This window comes from Pleurodeles waltl, chromosome 1_1 (assembly GCF_031143425.1).
Source record: "Pleurodeles waltl isolate 20211129_DDA chromosome 1_1, aPleWal1.hap1.20221129, whole genome shotgun sequence".
NCBI classification, from domain to species: Eukaryota; Metazoa; Chordata; class Amphibia; order Caudata; family Salamandridae; genus Pleurodeles; species Pleurodeles waltl.
Window position 1 is genome coordinate 567,517,913 of NC_090436.1, and position 19,525 is coordinate 567,537,437.

At 44.5% G+C, this 19,525-nt stretch overlaps 1 protein-coding gene across 1 annotated transcript in view; it reads left to right on the forward strand.

Annotated features, from left to right (window-relative positions):
* PPIP5K2 (diphosphoinositol pentakisphosphate kinase 2) overlaps nucleotides 1-17,689 on the forward strand; it is a 1,112,711-nt gene extending 1,095,022 nt beyond the window's left edge. The window contains exon 32 of the mRNA XM_069226183.1: nucleotides 11,721-17,689. Coding sequence (XP_069082284.1) covers nucleotides 11,721-11,863 — 143 coding nt within the window. The 3' untranslated portion in view covers nucleotides 11,864-17,689. The remainder of the gene's footprint in view (nucleotides 1-11,720) is intronic.
* Nucleotides 17,690-19,525: the final 1,836 nt, after the last annotated feature.

Genomic DNA, 19,525 nt, shown 5'->3' on the forward strand with positions numbered 1-19,525 from the left:
GATGTTCTACGATGGACTGGTGTGCAATACAAGAGTAGCCCATCTACAGGGCTAGAGGAGGCCCCCACAAACACTGTAAAATCTGGGGGGGAAATGGCAGGACTATTATGGTTTAGAGAGATGGCTATAATGAATGAAGAAATATGTGTTCGATGGCATGTGTAGCTGTAGATACATATGCTTTGCATAGATCCGCCACTTAGTGTTGGGCTTGGAGTGTTACAGGTTGTTTTTCTTCGAAGAATCTTTTATAGTCACAAGATTGAGTGACTCCTCTCGATGATAGTGCGCATGGGCATTGAATCCTTTATTAAATTGTTTTCTTTCTGCCATCGGGTTCGGACATGTTTCCTCTCGCTCCGGTAGATCTCGGATCGATATCTTCCGAACTATATTCTAACTTTCTATAAACGTCGGTATAGTTTTGATTGCGTTTTCCACTCTATAGTCGATCCGATTTCCATCGTCAGGGTCGTTTCACGCCGCTTGGGGCGACCTCGCCCTTTTTGGGCTTAATTTGACACATTGTATTTGAACGATCTTAGACTGATGGAACGGACTCCATTGCAGTTTTGTCCTCGCTGTCACGCCAAGTTTCCTTACACCGATCAGAATTTGGGGTGTAGTCTGTGCCTGTCTCCAGAGCACAGAGAAGAGACCTACAACGCCTGTAGCTCGTTTCGATCCTAAAACACTCTCTGGGACCGAAGAGCACGTCGACTGAAGATGGCGTCCAAGTCATCGAACACAGGAGAAGAACATGTGCAAGAAGAAGTAGGACACACAGCCGTCTCCATTGCAGATTCGGACTCCGATAGAGATTCTGATGTCAACAGTCAATCCATCCCACTGGCGCAGTATATCAGCCCTGTCACACCAAACAAACACAATTAAAAAGGCCCCTGCATCGGTCTGCGGTCCTCCATTGCCTTTGGGCCATGATCGGACCCAAAAAATACCTTCGGATGACCAACTCTTGGGTTCAGCACCAAAACAAAAGACCAAGGTGCATTCGGCATATACCATACAGCCTGCCACATCTGTTCCGGTATCGACCTGAAAATCTGACTTTTCCACCTCAGAGCCAAAAAAGCACTTTCAGAGCTGATATTTTCAGTCCGAGGCAAGCATTCCATATCCAAACCTTCGGAATCTAAAACTGCCACTAGTAAACATTCGACAGCTACTGAGGAGTTATCTGAAATACAACCGATATTAGAGGTTCAACACCGCAAACTTCATATACACAAGGAAACAGGAAGAATCATAGCTTCTCCTCCAACAATAAAAAGAAAATTTACACTTCAAGACACTTTAGACACTGGGCATCTGTAGGAAGTTGGCTCTGTATATACTATCTCAAAGTGAGAGATAGTGTGCACAGAGTCCAAGGGTTCCCCTTAGAGGTTGATAGTAGCAAAATTAGATAATACCAATCCTCTATTTTGTGGTAGTGTGGTCAAGCAGTAGGCTTATCAGAAGGTGGTGTTAACCCCTTCGCTGCTAGGCCTTTTCCCCCTCCTTTTTTTGGTTATTTGGGGCAGTTTGCGCTATTTGTCCACATAAGCTAGCCAAGGCAAATTTGCGTCCTTTTTTTCCAACATCCTAGGGATTCTAGAGGTACCCAGACTTTGTGGGTTCACCTGAAGGAGGCCAAGAAATTAGCCAAAATACAGTGAAAATTTCGTTTTAAAAAAAAAAAAAAAATGGGGAAAAGTGGCTGCAGAAGAAGGCTTGTGGTTTTTCCCCTGAAAATGGCATCAACAAAGGGTTTGCAGTGCTAAAATCACCAGCTTCCCAGCTTTCAGGAACAGGCAGACTTGAATCAGACAACCCAATTTTTCAACACAAATGTGGCATTTTACTGGGACATACCCCATTTTTACGATTTTTTTGCTTTCACCCTTCTTCCAGTCATTGACAGAAATGGGTGTGAAACCAATGCTGGATCCCAGAAACCTAAACATTTCTGAAAAGTAGACAAAATTCTGAATTCAGTAAGGGGTAATTTGTGTAGATCCTACAAGGGTTTCCTATAGAAAATAACAACTGAAAACAAATATATTGAAATTGAGGTGAAAAAAACAGAAATGTTTCTCTATGTTTTACTCTGTAACTTTTTCCTACAATGTCAGATTTTTGAAAGCAATATAAAGTTACGTCTGCTGGACTCTTCTGGTTGCGGGGATATATAGGGCTTGTAGGTTTGTCAAGAACCCTAGGTACCCAGAGCCAATAAATGACCTGCACCTTGCAGTGGGTTTTCATTCTATACCGGGTATACAGCAATTCATTTGCTGAAATATAAAGAGTGAAAAATAGGTATCATGAAAACCTTTGTATTTCCAAAATGGGCACAAGATAAGGTGTTGAGGAGCAGTGGTTATTTGCACATCTCTGAATTCCGAAGTGCCCATACTAGCATGTGAATTACAGGGCATTTCTCAAAAATACGTCTTTTTTACACACTCTCTTATATTTGGAAGGAAAAAATGTAGAGAAAGATAAGGGGCAATAACACTTGTTTTGCTATTCTATGTTCCCCCAAGTCTCCCGATAAAAATGATACCTCACTTGTGTGGGTAGGCCCAGCGCCCGCGACAGGAAATGCCCCAAAACACAACGTGGACACATCCCATTTTTTGACAGAAAACAGAGGTGTTTTTTGCAAAGTGCCTACCTGTAGATTTTGGCTTCTAGCTCAGCCGGCACCTAGGGAAACCTACCAAGTGTGTGCATTTTTTTAAACTAGAGACCTAGGGGAATCCAAGATGGGGTGACTTGTGGGGCTCTGACCAGGTTCTGTTAACCAGAATCCTTTGCAAACCTCAAAATTTGGCTAAAAAAACACATTTTCCTCACATTTCGGTGACAGAAAATTCTGGAATCTGAGAGCAGCCACAAATTTCCTCCCACCCAGCGTTCCCCCAAATCTCCCGATAAAAATTATACCTCACTTGTGTGGGTGGGCCAGGTGCCTGCAACAGAATAAGGCCAAAAACTTGTAGAGATAGAGGGGATAGCATAGCGAGTTGATAAGCACATATTCTTCTTTTATACATCTTTAGGCTGACTCTGCTTTGGGGACCCACACAAGTGAGGTGTCATTTTACTTGGGAGACTGAGGGGAACGATGGGGAGTAGGAATTTTGTGCTGGAGCGGTGATCGTACAAACAAAAGTCAGGAAAATATGCTTTTTTAAGCAAATTTTGAGGTTTGCAGAGGAGTGTGGGTAAGAAAATGTTGGGGGATGCACGCAAGCCACACCTCCCTGGACTCCTTGGGGTGTCTAGTTTTAAAAAATGTCTGGGTTTGGTAGGTTTCCCTAGATGAATGCCACACCCAGGACCAAAAACATAGGTGCACCCTCCCCCCCAAACACAGGTAGTTTTGTAATATATCATTTTGATGTGTCCACATACGTCTGATGTGCCCAACACTAAAATTGTGAAAAGAAACACACTTAGGTTATGTGAAAAGGACCCCTCACCCACCAACCAAGTTGGGGCATGCTCCATCATCGGGGTCCCACCTGAGACACCTAGCATGTCTCAAGTGTAATGCGACGCCTGATTACAGCGGAGCAGGTTTTGTCATTTGTACCACACATACTGTTGGATTTGGCACGAGGGTGAGTGATGTTTCAGTAGATCAAATTTTATTAACAAGAGATTTCACAAAAGTGAAATGCACTGGTAATAATTGAAAGGCCAAAAAACTGAACCAATGACTCGCAGCTCGTGAGCTGTAAAGCCACGGCAAAGCACCAACCGCTTTAAAGTCCATTCACACACCTTTTATACATGACATGCACAAGACCATTCACGCCGCCAGCCACGGGCCCAGCACATTACAACACTTGCATCGACAGACAGCGCCAGTCAAGGACCCATCACTTTCTACGCCCACATGCCTGATACAGCAATCACACCAGCTGATGAGTGTGTGGACTGGAGTTTGGCTGGCACCGCTAGCCAAGCGCCACCCCAAGCACACCGCCAGCCAAGCGCCACCCTAAGCACACCGCCAGCCAAGCGCCACCCCACCCATACCGCCAGCCAAGCGCCACACCACGCACACCACCATCACTTTTTTTTTGTTTATAAACAACAAAGAAACCACTAACTACTTATAAAATAAGTACAAAACTACAAACACAGAAGCTCTAACTAAATACATGACAGTAATGCCAACCGTGAAACCGAACATATGAAAATATAAAATAGGCAGTTTATACTCACGGTATTTCCCAAAAGTTTTTCCTTGTGTGGTAACTTCTAAAACAGCTGGGCACACACAGCCCAGGCTTTGAAGGGCATTCGGTGCAGTACATCCAGCTCTCCCTCTGGATTGATCTCCGGGCACATACTCTACATTTCTTTGTGGGCAAGTCTTTTTTGGGAGTGGGAGGAATGTGATCTGGAAAGTGGCGATGTTTCAATCTAGCCACATCCTCCACCACTTCTACTCTAGGAACTGTTGCCCGTTCCATCACAATAAGGCTCTATATCACTTACTCCTGAAATTTAACAAATGTCATCCTTGACTTAGGTGAACAATCCTTGAACACAATGAAAGCATTAAAAGTTGCCAAATGAAATAAATGTACGGCCAACTTTTTATACCACACGTAAGACTTACGAAGAGCAGTGTAAGGTTCCAACCTCTAATCTACTCTATCAACACCACCCATGTGCCTATTGTAGTCCAAAATGCACGCAGGTTCGCGCACTTCCGCAACCTGACCCCAAACAGTCACAGGGGAAGTACTCTCATCATGGATGGTAACTAGCATGTACACATCCCTCCTGTCTGAAAGTTTCAGAGCTAGCAGCTCATTATTCCACAAGGCACTGCACTGTCCCCTCTCAAGTTTTTTACAGACAAGCTCCCTTGGAGCCTTTACAGTTAGAACGGATTGTGCCACAAGCAATAGTGTCCACTCTAAACAACCCCTTGAACAACTGCACTCCAGTGTAGAAATGATCTACGTACAAATGGTGACCTTTATTAAACAGTCGTCTACCAAGTTCCCACACAATTTTTTCGCTAACTCCAAAAGTGTCCGGACAACCAGGAGGGTCAATACTGGAATCCCTACCAGTGTAGACCCGGAAATTATACACATATCCTGTACTGCTTTCTGACAGCATATACAATTTAATCCCATACCGTGCCCTCTTACTAGGAATGTGCTGCTTAAAAACTAAACGCCCCTTGAAAAGGACCAAAGACTCGTCCACACTTATCTCTTTGCCTGGAACATAGACCTCTGAAAACCGATCTACAAAATGATCAAGGACAGGCCTAATCTTAAAAAGACAGTCCCAATCAGGGTGATCTTGTGGCAAGGCTAAAGCATTGTTTACAAAATGCAGCATAAGAAGAAGAAGCAAATACCGATTACGTGTCATAGTTGCAGGAAATATAGCCGTTGCCATCAAGGGACTAGTAGACCAATAAGAAGCCAGTGACGGCTTACTGATCAACCCCATCAAAAAAGTCAAACCTAAAAACATTTTCATCTCTTCCAGATATGTGGGAACCCACTGAGTAGCTCTAGACTGAGGCTTAAGTCTGGCAGCGTTGTCCCGCAAATATTGCTCTGCCTACAAATTAGTCTGCTCCACAATCTCTTCCAAAAATACATCGTCCATAAACAAGTGAAAGAAATGGACAGGCAAAAAGTTTTCCGTATTGACTCTACCCCCTGGGAGACCAGTAAATGCAGGTAACTGTGGCTGCTCCATGTTTGGGGCAATCCAGGTGTCATGTCTTCTAATGGGAAACCCTTCAGCCCCAGGCTGCTGCACTCTTGGAACATCAATGTCCTCCTCTACAACAGGCCCTTCATCTGCACTGAGAGTAGCTTCCCCCAGTTCCCGGGTGCAGGACGAGGGGATCTCGTCTAAGGCACCCGGGAACCAGTGCCTTGGACGAGATCACCTCGTCCAAGGCACCCTAGGGGTTAAGCATTTGTTGTACACACACAGGCAATAAATGAGAACACACACTCAAAGGCCAATAGGTTTTACATAGAAAAATATTCTTCTCAATTTATTTTAGAACCACAAGATTCTGAATTCAAGTAAGTACATAAATTATAAGGTACTTGGCATAGGTAAATATGGAACTTTGAATTAAAACAGTAATGTACACAGTTTTGGAAAAAATGGCAATAAGCTATTTTAAAAGTGCACACTGCAAAAATCAACAGTTCCTGGGGGAGGTCAGTAAAGGGTAGTTTATCATGTAAGTAAAGCACTTACAAGTTCAGTCTCTGGGGCACAGGCAGCCCACCGTTGGGGGTTCAAGTCAACCCCAAACACCCAGCACCAGCAACACAGTGCCGGTCAGGTGCAGAGGTCAAAGTAGGGCCCAAATAACATAGGCGCCTATGGAGACCAGGGGTGCTCCAGTTCCAGTCTGCTAGCAGGTAAGTACCTGCGTCCTTGGGGAGCAGACTAGGGGGATGTTTGTGGAGTACTGGGGGGGACACAAATAGGCACACAAAATACACTCTCAGCGGCACAGGGGTGGCTGGGTGCAGGGTGCAGAGTAGGTGTAGGGTTTTAGTTTGAAATCAATGGAGAGACCCGGGGGTCACTCTGGCGATGCAGCAGGGCACAGGGGGCCTTCTCAGGCCAGCCACTGTCTGGGCAACAATGAGGGCCGCCTGCTGGTCACTCCTGCACCGGTAGTTGGTTTCTCTCAGGCCTGGGGGCTGTGGGTGCAGTGCTTCTTCCAGGCATCAGGTTCTTTGTTACCGGGCAATCGCGGTCAGGGGAGCCTCTGGATTCTCTCTGCAGGCGTTACTGTGGGGGTGCAGGGAGGTCATCACAGGGAGGTCGTCTCAGAGTGTCCACGTCGTTGGAGTCGCCTGGGGGTCCTCTCTGCAGTGTTGGTTTCTCTGGACACGAGCCGGGGCGTCGAGCGCAGAGTGTTGGAGACTCATGCTTCCGGAGTGAGACTGGAGTCCCTTTAAAGTTGGTTGTTTCTTTGTTGTTTGAACAGAACAGCTGTCCTCTGCAGTTTCTTGGCCCTTTGGGTTGCAGGGCAGTCCTCTGATTCAGCAGAGGTCGATGGTCCCGCTGGATGCTTCGCTGTTGCAGGTTCTTTGAGTCTGGCAACAGGCCAAGTCAGTTGTTGTCTCCGTCGTCTCTGCGGGGCTTCCAGTTCAGCAGTCTTTCTTCTTGTTTCTGGTCGTCAGGAATCTGTTTTCCTGGGTTCAGGGTCGCCCCTAAATATTCAATTTATGGGTGTGTTTAGGGCCGGAGGGCAGTAGCCAATGGCTACTGTATTTTAGGGTGGCTACACCCTCCTTGTACCTCTTCCCTGTTGGGAGGGGGGCACATCCCTAATCCTATTGGGGAGAATCTTCCAAAGCAAGATGGAGGATTTGCTAAGCCAGGCGTCACCTCAGCTCAAGATACCTTTGGGGCTGTCCTGGCTGGAGGGTGACTCCTCCTTGTTTTTCTCATTATCTTCTCCAGACTTGTCCACAAAAGTGTGGGCTGTGTCCGGGGGGGCGGGCATCTCCACTAGCTGGAGTGCCGTGGGGTACTGTAACACCAGGCTTAAGCCTTTGAGACTCACCACCTGGTGTTACAGTTCCTGCAGAGGGAGGTGTGAAGCACCTCCACCCAGTAAAGGCACAGCCCTGGCACTCAGATAAGTCCCTTGCAACTGGTACCCCTGGTACCAAGGGCCCTGATGCCAGGGAAGGTCCCTAAGGGCTGCAGCATGTCTTATGCCACCCTGGGGACCCCTCACTCAGCACATGCACACTGCCTCACAGCTTGTGTGTGCTGGTGGGGAGAAAAAGACTATGTCGACATGGCACTCCCCTCAGAGTACCATGCCCACAGCCGGCCGCCTGTGGCATAGGTAAGTCACGCCTCTAGCAGGCCTTACTGCCCTAAGGCAGGGTGCACTATAGCACAGGTAAGGGCATATGTGCATGAGCACTATGCCCCTACAGTGCCTAAGCCAATTCTTAGACATTGTAAGTGCAGGGTAGCCATAAAGAGTATATGGTCTGGGAGATTGTCAAACACAAACTCCACAGTTCCATAATGGCTACACTGAAAACGGGGAAGTTTAGTATCAAACTTCTCAGCACAATAAATGCACACTGATACCAGTGTGCAATTTATTGTAACATACAGCCAGAGGGCATCTTAGAGATGCCCCCTGAATACCTACCCGACTTCTAGTGTAGGCTGACCAGCTTCTGCCAGCCTGCCACACACCAGACATGCCTTTGTCACTCTGTGGCCAGGAACAAAGCCTGTACTGAGTGGAGGTGCTTCTCATCTCCCCCTGCAGGAACTGTAACACCTGGCGGTGAGCCTCAAAGGCTCACCCCTTTTGTTACAGCGCCCCAGGGCATCCCAGCTCGTGGAGATACCCACCCCTCCTGCCACTGCCCCCACTTTTGGCGGCAAGGCTGGAGGAGATACTGAGAAAAACAAGGAGTCGTCACCCACCAGTCAGGACAGCCCCTAAGGTGTCCTGAGCTGAGGTGACCTCTACCTTGAGAAATCATCCACCTTGAGTTTGGAGGATTCCCCCAATAGGATTAGGGATGTGCCCTCCTCCCCACAGGGAGGAGGCATAAGGAGGATGTAGCCACCCTCAAGGACATTAGCCACTGGCTACTGCCCTCCAGCCCTAAACACACCCCTAAATTTAGTATTTAGGGGCAACCCTGAACCTAGGACAACAGATTCCTGATGACTTGAACAAGAAGAAGGACTGCTGACCTGAAAACCCTACAGAGAAGACGGAGGCGACAACTGCTTTGTCCCACCCCTACCGGCCTGTCTCCAGATTCAAAGAACCTGCAACAGCGATGCATCCAGTGGGACCAGCGACCTCTGCCAACTCAGAGGACTGCCCTGCAACCCAAAGGACCAAGAAACTCCTTTGGACAGCGTCTCTGTCCAACCAACCGAAAAGAAACCATCTTTAAAGGGACTCCCACCTCACTCCTGAAGCGTGAGTCCCCAACACTCTGCACCCGACGCCTCCAGCTCGTGTCCAGAGAAACCAACACTGCAGCGAGGACCCTAGGCGTCTCCCATGGGGTGTCCACCCTGAGATGACCTCCCTGCACTCCCACGGCGACGCCTGCAGAGAGAATCCAGAGGCTCCCCCTGACCACGACTGCCCGGTAACAAAGAACCTGACCCTTGGAAGAAGCACTGCACCCGAAGCCCCCAGGCCTGAGAGGAACCAACTACCGGTTCAGGGGTGACCAGCAGGTGGCCCTCATCTTTGCCCAGATGATGGCTGGCCCGAGAAGCCCCCCTGCGCCCTGCCTTCATAGCCAGAGTGACCCCCAGGTCCCTGCATTGATTTCAATGTAAAACCCGACACCTACTTTGCACACTGCACCCGGCCGCCCCTGTGCCTCTGAGGGTGTATTTTGTGTGCCTGTTTGGGACCCCCCCCCGTGCTCTACAAAGCCCCCCTGGTCTGCTCCCCGAGGACGCAGGTACTTACCTGCTAGCAGACTGGAACTGGAGCACCCCTAGTCTCCATAGGCGCGCATGCTATTTGGGCCCCTCTTTGACCTCTGCACCTGACCGGCCCTGTGTTGCTGGTGCTGGGTGTTTGGGGTTGACTTGAACCCCCAACGGTGGGCTGCCTATGCCCTGGAGACTGAACCTGTAAGTGCTTTACTTACCTGCTAAACTAACTTATACTTACCTCCCCCAGGAACTGTTGAATTTTGCACAGTCCACTTTTAAAATAGCTTATTGACATTTTATACCAAACTGTGTACATTACTGTTTTACTTCAAAGTCCTATATTTACCTATGCCAAGTACCTTACAATTTATATACTTACTTGAATTCTGAATCTTGTGGTTCTAAAATAAATTAGAACATTAGAACCTTGGCAGCTCCATTGAAAACAATGGAGTGCTGCGGGCTTTTACTGGCCAGTAAAAGCCTGCAGCGCCAACATTCCAATGTTCGCTTTGTTCACAGCAACAGCTGTGAACAAAGCCTCACGGAGCCCGAGGGGATTTTAATCCCCTCGGGCTCCGTGAGCAATTTGTTTTATGTAATAGAACATTTTGCCCTGAGTGGCAGAATGTTCTAATAGGCTTAGAACCCGCTGTAGCGGGCTCTACCGGCTATTAAAGGCCCTTTCCCTTGTTAAATGCCCTCGCCTTCCGCTCGGGCATTTAACGCGGGAGCGGGCCTTTAATAGCCGGTAGAGCCCGCTACAGCGGGTTCTAAGGCTATATTAAGAAAAGAATATTTTTCTATATAAAAACCTATTGGCCTGAAGTTAAGTCTTTGAGTCTGTGTTCTCATTTATTATGTGTGTGTGTGTACAACAAATGCTTAACATTATCCTCTGATAAGCCTACTGCTCGACCACACTACCACAAATAGAGCATTAGTATTATCTATTATTGCGACTATCAACCTCTAAGGGTAACCCTTGGACTCTGTGCACACTATATCTCACTTTGAGATAGTATATAAAGAGCCAATTTCCTACACTACCCTATTGCAGTAAATGTTGCAATACAATACAAATATCACGAAAGGCTGACCTAACTCATATTGCGTTCACAAAAAGTTTCAGATGCTCTCATATATTTCAGTGAAAAATCAAACCTAACACGATATATTATTTTTAAATTCCATAACCTAATTAATACGTTCATGAGACTGGGTCAGACAACAGTTTCTTATAACTGGTTCTTGGTGAGGCGTAATGGCTACCAGTAGACTACAGATTAGTTAAGTTCTGTGAGAATTGTTTTGAATCAGATATTACTTGATCTATATCGATGGTCAAGGGAAATGTATGTGATATCACATCATGTGTAGTGTAGCAGCTGGAAATTACATGTAAGTAATATATGCTATTATGAATTGAAAGGGTGCCATAAAGTTTCACTGTATAATTATGTTGATACGTTTTTAATATAGCCTTAGAACCCGCCGTAGTGGGCTCTACTGGCTGTTAAAGGCCCGCTCCCGCGTTAAATGCCCGAGCCGAAGGCAAGGGCACTTAACAAGGGAAAGGGCCTTTAATAGCCGGTAGAGCCCGCTATGGCGGGTTCTAAGGCTATTAGAACATTCTGCCACTCAGGGCAGAATGTTCTATTAAATAAAACAAATTGCTCATGGAGCCCGAGGGGATTAAAATCCCCTCGGGCTCAGTGAGGCTTTGTTCACAGCTTTTGCTGTGAACAAAGCGAACATTGGAATGTTGGCGCTGCGGGCTTTTACCGGCCAGTAAAAGCCCGCAGCACTCCATTGTTTTCAATGGAGCTGCCAACGTTCCAATGTTCTAATAAGTGTTGATGGTTTGTGGTGTATTTTTAAAGGTCGCATGTTTGATACATTATTAGTATGTTTAAATAGTTAACAAAAATGATTATACTATTTAAATGAAACATTGAAATGGGAAACTAGTTTTAGTTGAAGGTGCTCCACACTCATAATAGTTCTACTTTTTACCCTTGAAATCTCAAAGTTAGAGGTACCTTTGCATATATATATGTAGTGTGTTGAAAATAACTGTGCAGCAAATGTTTAGAAGTCAGGATTTGTCTGCAAACAAGATGCTACATGGAACCAAGGTGAAGTTACTTACTATTTCGGCTAATGTTATTCCACGAGAGATGTATTTGATTTAATTAAAAACAGTTAATTTCATGCCAGTTTTCTTTTCTTCTCTTCTGTAGCTAGTAGTGGGCCGTCCAGCAATGTGTCTAGTGCCGGTCCGTCATCTCCTTCAGAAAGCGTTGCTCCTGTTGGTGACATTCAGGCTCAAACATCTTCACAGGAGGAGGATGAACTTCAGACCGATGTTAAACCGCCTTCATGAGAGTCCTCCCTCCATTCTGTCCTTCGCTCAACGAGTACTCTCAGTGGTGCAGGTCAAGAAGTCAGGGTTTTTTTTTTACTGTAGTGTTATATATATATATATATATATATATATATATATATATATATATATATTTGAATGTATATATCCAAATGAAATTTAATACTAATATTGTTTACAAATTGTAAATGATGTATTAAGAACAAGACAACAAAGACCAAAAGGAGCAATGTAATGAACAGGTATTATTTTTTTAAAGAAAAAGCTGCAGTCGTTTTTTATACTGTACCAGTAACTGTGCTGGTGTAAATCTCATAGTGTATGTTCCTGTATGTGTTTACTTTGGGTTTGTAAATATTGCTTTGAAGTTTATGGATTGTCTGAACGTCACTACCACCGTCACACCCTACCACAGCCAATAAATTACTTTTTTGTGTAACAAGACATGTCTGATAATTGTGTGATATCTGGTTATCGCAAACTATCAGGGTTAATCAGACCAATATTAGAAGTTCGTACTTGGAAAGCTACTGTTAATTGCATTCTAAGACAAGCTGATAAACAGTGCACCTAGACGCAATTATTAGCCTCGTTGCATTTCCCAAAACTATATTAGGGTGCTGCTTCATTTGCTTCTCAGCACTGCTGCAGTACATTCAGTGGGGAGAGTACGAGCACTTATGAGGAGCAAACAGGTTTTCTAAGGAGTGACTACATGCACCTCATACATTTCCATTTAATGCACACTATCTGACGCTTACTCGGCAGTTGAAGTACATTTAAAAAAAGTAAGGAAACTGTGATCCTCAGTGCAATAGGGGTGTTGTCAAACGTGTGGCTAAAAAGAGCAAATTATTCTATAGATGTTTTGTTGGCCTTTCACTTTCAGGTGACTGCATATAAAAAAATAATGTGCACACCTTAAAAGAGTAATACTGCAGGTGTCAGTCTGTGTATGTAACCAGTGAGATACAGATTTGAATCCTGGTTCATTCAGTGGATAATAGTGACTTGTTTATCTTAAGTGCTACGAGGAGCCACCCTACGACTTAAAGCCCTGTGACTAAGAAAGTCATTATTTTAAACTTGCATTGCGTACATTATAAGATAGTCTGCAACAAAATGCGCACAAACATTTAGCTTTAAGATTAAAAAAATGCTTCCAAAATATAATTTTCAATAATGTGCCGTCAGACTGCACCTAGTGCAAACATTTGTTAGAAGTGTCCGTTAACACTTTTGCACCAACAGCCTGAAAATAATAAATCTTTCCCGTCAGGAAGCTCCAGGTGACTCCTTCAAATATAGTAAATATTAGCTTCCAAGCAGCCTTTACTTTTGCAGATTACCCAATTGCACACATTTACATTTCGTTCAGGCAGCAGACACCTTGGTAGGACAACTTGTGTTTTTTTGTAACTCTCTGTCCTTCCCTCGGCTTCACTGCACAGAATCTCCATCCCTTCCATTTCACCGATTGAATCTCAACTATCCAGGACGGTTGTCTTTTAACAAACAGTACAACTGTCTTTGTTAAATTTTAAAAAGGTAGGGGCACATCATTCCCCACCCATCCCACTCACTTCAACCTCTGCATTTACTGCATTACTTCCTCCTCTCTTCCAGCCTTTTTTCCTTTTCTCACCGTGCTTGTTTACTTTTCCAGTCTTCCTGCCTTGCGTTCTCCTCTCCATCCTTATTTCGCCCTCTCACTGCATATCTGCTTACTTCTCTGTCCACTTCTGTCTTTTTCCTCACTCCGTCAGACTTACTTCCTCTTGTTCTCACTTGTCTCTTACTTGCTTCCATTCCCCTTTACTCCCCACTTCCTTCCGAAATCCCCCCAATTATTCTCTCTCGCCCTGCCCTAATCTAGTTTCTGTCCCCATTTCCTCCTTTTGCCTTATTTCATCTTTTGTCCCTTTCTCTACTCTCCTCTCAAACATGCTGCCTTACTTTTTCTTTAGTCTCCGCTTGTCTTCCTTTTTCCTTTTTCATGTTGTGTCATCCTTTCTCCTTCCATATTTTAAGTTAGATTCTCTGTCTTATCTCATTTTCTCTCTCCTTACTTACACTTGACGCTCACTTCTACTCCCTTATATCTGGCTCATGCCCCGTGCATGTCTCCCTTCATCCTCCTCCCCTCAATTCTTTTCTCTCCTTTCTTTGAAACACAGTCTTTATTTTCTATTCTCTCTTCGTATGTCTTACCTTCTCCCCTCTCTCCCGGCCTTCTTTCATCCAATGTATACCTCCCTTCCATGACTATTCCTCCTCGCTCCCATTTTGTCATATATCCTTCTGTCCCCCCTGCCTTGAATCCTGCTATTACTGTTTATCTTTCTCCCAGAATGCCTTGCTTTCTCCTCTCCCCGTACTTTCGCTTCCCGCTCCCTGAGTTACATCCTGTTTTCTCCTGCCCTTGTTTCATCTTGGCTCTCGTCTTACCTGCCTTTCTTCTTCCTCATTGCCATCTTCCTTCATGTTGTATGTTGTCTCTTATTATTCCTTCCATCTTTTCCACTCTTTTCTTCTATTTTTCTTTTGCTCCTCCTTATTGTGTGTGGGTTTTGTAGATCTGAAGAATGCTACCCTGCTACCACAGCTGGGTTATACGGACACTGAGTCCTGGGTGCCTCTTATCATGGAAAAGAGATTGTTTTAGCAGATAATATAAATGGGTCCTTTTCTTAGACGAGAGTGGACAAGTCCATCATTTAACTCAAAGTGTCCTTTAAGTCTTGCAGCAGATAGAGCCCGCGCAACACGTTATCTTTAACAGCAGTGAGCACAGGCTAAGTCATGCCATGACTGCTGAGGGTCATTGACAGCCGGGCACTTGTTTCATGTTCAACAAAGGACAAGTCCGCTAACGCGGGTACCTGGTGTACAAGCTTCTATTTGCTGACCCCCTCCTTCTCTCTGGAAAAAATATTGTTTGGACAGCTAAGGATCAAATTGAAGAAAATTGACCTGGACAATCAGGCTAATACATCTGTTTACATGCCTCTTACCCAGGGACTCTAATTACCTTTCCGCCATGTGCATTCAGCACAACAATCCAGATGAAGGATGACGAGGTAAAGCAAGTGCTGATGTTATGGCCAGACATTCTACCCTTTCTTCTCCTTCCCATCCTAGGAGAGGATGCCGCGTTGTGCCCAGAACTGCCAACAATTGGGGAACCAAGGTCCGGTCCTGGCGTCTGCTCAACATCATGTGATTCTGGACAAATCAGTGAATCTCCCTGTGCCCTCAAAAATGAATCTGTCTTTGTGTAATGTAACTGGTGCTCATGTAAAGGGCCCACATCCTTTGTAAATAAAACTGCTGAAATAAACATAAATACCTAGAATATTCCCTTGGTGTCTTAATAGATAGTGCCTTAATTTGAATCTTTTCTCAATCGCTCCTGGGAAGCAGCATCTAATAATCCCTTTGTGGCTCAGGTCGCCACTGAGTATCTGCATATTCCTAAATGGATCTCACAATGCACATTGTTGGTGCTGGGCATGATACTGTCTGCTCCTAAAGATGGCAAGTATTTGTATTCACAACTGTTACCAGCAATTGTGTAGTGACTTCTACTGTCAGATTGGTATTATAGTGCATTGTAATGCTAGGGTTTGTTATTCCCACTTCTTGAAAGTGGCACTGCTTGAAGTATTGAGTGGTGTACAAGGAGATACTTTACTACTATAACTCCAGAAGAGAAGTGGTCAAACACTGACCTCTGTTGAATTTGTTATTCGATCCTGAGCACACCACTTGACTTGCCATGCTTAGTTCCCGTGCGTCGCAAAAGTAGTAGTGCTTCGAGTTTAATACTGGTATTGGGCGCTGTATAACTGAACCTTGACATTTACTTAAGGGTGGCATTGAAGAGGTTACGCGGAATGGCAATACGCTCGTCCGAGTTCCGTAGCTCAAAAGTCTTTGCTCAGTAGCTCCAATTCAGAGCCACAATATATCTGTATCACAACAGATATTTTGTATAGCAAAACAACTGAACATTTATTTATTGGGAATCACGGCAGACACCTACGGTACATAGATGTCTTAGAGCGCCAAGCCCTGACTCTTCCTAGTAAAGGTAGTTTAGATTGATGGGTAACAGCAGTTACTAGTATACACAGTTACTAGTATACACAGTTGCTCCTATTTTTATACTGCCCTGCACACTTATGCGTAGTTGGTGTCATGTTAGCCGCTCATGCTTGAAGCACATCTCTGAGTCTCTCAAACCTGGCACGATACCTACTCCTAGGGCAAACTAAACCCCACACCCTTTAAACCACACACTCGGAAAGCGTGCCAGGAATCTGACTTTAATCTAAGTGCTTGCTGCCTCACCAGCGATATGAAGCGCTATATAAATCAGTGAATATGCACCTGCATGTTTACTACCTTACGTTGGTGTTGATTTATTCATTTCAGGAATCCACAAACGTTTTCCAGGTTACACTTGAAAACTAGGGCCAATTGCAGTTTCCTGGAGTAATCATGCAAAATGTTTTGTGAATTAATTTTTCATATGAGAGTTTATAGAATAACAAGCATTAGTAAAGTAACAGATCTAACTTTGCCCTGATAACTAATGCACAGGCATGTACAAATGTCGTTTGAATGTGTTACCACATTAAAGCAAGATTTGTTGGGTTTGGCAATCCTTGTTCCTTTAGAGTGTGAAGCTACAGCCATTTTACCCCGGTCATGTATTTATTATTTTTTAGTAGCATTTCAATCTTTTCCATAAAAGTATTCTAAATAATTCATTCATTTTGTTGATAACACATATTAATAGTGTCAAATAGTAATGGTGACAGACGCTAGCACCAATACAGAGTCCAGCGGTATTGGTTCTTGTGTTCTCATTCATGCCTCGCAAGGGTAGAGTGCAAATTACACTTTATGGTATGCTAGCTGTTAAGTAATAGTAAGAGGATGTGTTAAAAAATGTGGTATTGACACGTACTAGACAGCAATAACAGCTGGTAAGCTGTTTAGCTTCTATTTTTTTAAATAGGTCACAAATACACTCCTTTAACACACCATTAGCATCCAAGTGTTACTTTCCTAAATGTTACCATTGAGAGTCTAAATGATAGGATTCATATTTTCAAAATACAATTTCACAACAAACCACATTTATTCTACAATATACTAGGAGGGTCAGCTCCATCCACTTTACCCCTCACGTCACTGATGCTCACCCTTGCAACAGTAAGTAGGAATGGTAAGACCAATGCTGGGACTAATGTGTGACTCATGTTCTCTGCAAGTAACGGGAACCCCTGTCGTTTATACTTCGTTCCTTGCATTTCCCCCCATTGTTCGTTTCTCGTAAATTATATATAAACTTTTCAGTTACATTTTTCCCATTGGGCATTTAGAATTTATCTTAGGTCTCACTGCTTCAGCTTTCGCAGTTACAGTTCACCACTGGCTGATTACAGAAGCAGGTTCCTCAGCTCACACACCCCATAGTCTTGTAAGTCTATGACACAAATGAGTTACATGTAGTAGCTGTGGCTGTGTTTGTTTGCATTTTAATTTTGTTAAAGCCAAACAAAACTGTTGAAATAAATTACACCTTAAATGTGTGTCAAGAATGTTCACTTCATAGGGCTGGTGTGCAACATACCTAATAGGCACTCAAAGTTGTATAGATCATTCATTTAATTGTTAACGGTTACTGTAATTGGTTTGAAATGATACGTTTTGCAATACTTAATGTTGCTCTCTGTATGAATCAACAAATTCTGTCATTATGAATTCTGAAGCATTTGCTGAATTAAAATAAAATTAAAGTATCCACAAAGTGTTCACATGGTTGTTGTCTTTTTAGAAAATGTGTTTAAATGTGTGTTCATTTTGGAGCAAAAAAAACAGGAAATTAAATTTGAATTAATAGTTGATCGGACCAATGTATTATTAAATAACGTTGACTATGACAAGTGAAGTACAAAAGAATGTTCGTTGTGCACGGAGCTGTTCAAAAATGTCTTCCAAAAATACATAATTGCTTCCAAACTTAAAGGATGAAAACAGTACGAATGGCAAGATTCTTAGGCCTCATTAGAACTCCTTTATCTGTCTTGCACAGCTTATTCAGTCTAGCAGCTCATTAGAGTAAATCTATATCCCGGTTGTCCTTCTCGACTGAATCCAACCCTCAGGCCTGCACACCAGCAGTGAAACATTGATTATCTGGTTTGGGGTTGTCTCTCTTTTCTCTGTTTTTGGATCCCATATCAGCACCTTTCCTCCACAACTCCCCCTTGTTTCCTCCCAACAACCCCAGCTTCTGCTCTCAAAGGAAAACATCTCCCTTTTCCAGTGTTATGTGAGTCCCATGGACCATCATTGCTGGTGAGTCAGGACCATGGGAAGTTAGAAAACTGGGCTCTCCTGCTTTTCCAGTTTAGGCACACCAGAAGATGCTTATACCACCAACCGCAAGGGTTTGGAAGTCTATGTGCACCCTGGCCTCTTCTGCAACTGTCAAGGGCAGCAAGATTGCCTTCTCCACCTGCTGCCGGTTCTAGCAGAACTTGAAATTAATTTTGTGATGAATGGGATCGATTAAGGTACAGTGCAGTTCCATATATTTTTCATTAGCAAAGTAACATTTGTATGTACAAATCTGATAGAGACTTCCAGCCGCAGATTCCTTACCTTAGAATATTCCCCAGGCATCAGACTGGATCTAGAGGTTTTCAAGCAGTACCCCTATGTGCCAGTAGGTGGTGTTATTCAGCTCTGTGTCATCTGAAGTGATGTGTGGTGCCTATATAGGCGCCACCCTGACGCACTGAGGTCAGCTCTTTCCTTTCCGCACCAGACAGCCCAGATCCTTGAAGAGCTACCCTTGTTTGCTTTTGACTTTTTTTCTGAGTTTTTGTTGACCTTCTTTCAAGAGATTTCTCTCCTGGTGTGACAGGGATGTCCCCAAAAAATCCTACTGGTTTCAAACCATGTGGTGCCTGTCACAGACAGATTTTGGTAACAGACCCACACTTTGTCTGTGGGGCTTGGAGAGAGACCTCTGAGGACTGCAACACCGTCCATTTGAAGGCTCTTAGGGACTAGTCTCTCAAGCTTCTCGTCGCCTGCCATCTGAAGGGCTCGCAAAGTACATCATGGTCACGTGGAAGGCCCGGAGACTGCTCCCGGAGCTGCAACCCAGCCAAGTTTCTTAGGTTCATGTGTGATGTGCTGCTCCGGTCTAGGATTTTTCTTTGAATTCTGGGACTTGTGGTCTTGTTTATTCCATTATAAATAGGACTTAGAATAGGAAAATTTGGCAGTTAGTCACCTGGTGATCATTGTCTCATTCAAATTTGTTGGGTAAGTCACACCACAAGAAGAAGTCATAAAAGGTCAAAGAGGTCTTTGAATTTGCCGCACCTGTCTAAATCCTTGAACAAGGTACGGGAGAGTCAGCACTCCAGGCCACATGCTTCGGCAGAGACTGAGACAGGGTCCACTCGGCATTTCCCTGACTTTCTTGGAGCCACGGCGACCCCCGCCCAACTAAAAGACTTCTATGAGGCCATACACCTCATATTTGGGCAACCCAACCCAACCCCTCTGGAGTGCCTTTGGGCCCCACAGATTATGAAGGGGCCCCCACTGGATCCCCACCGATGGGATCACCTT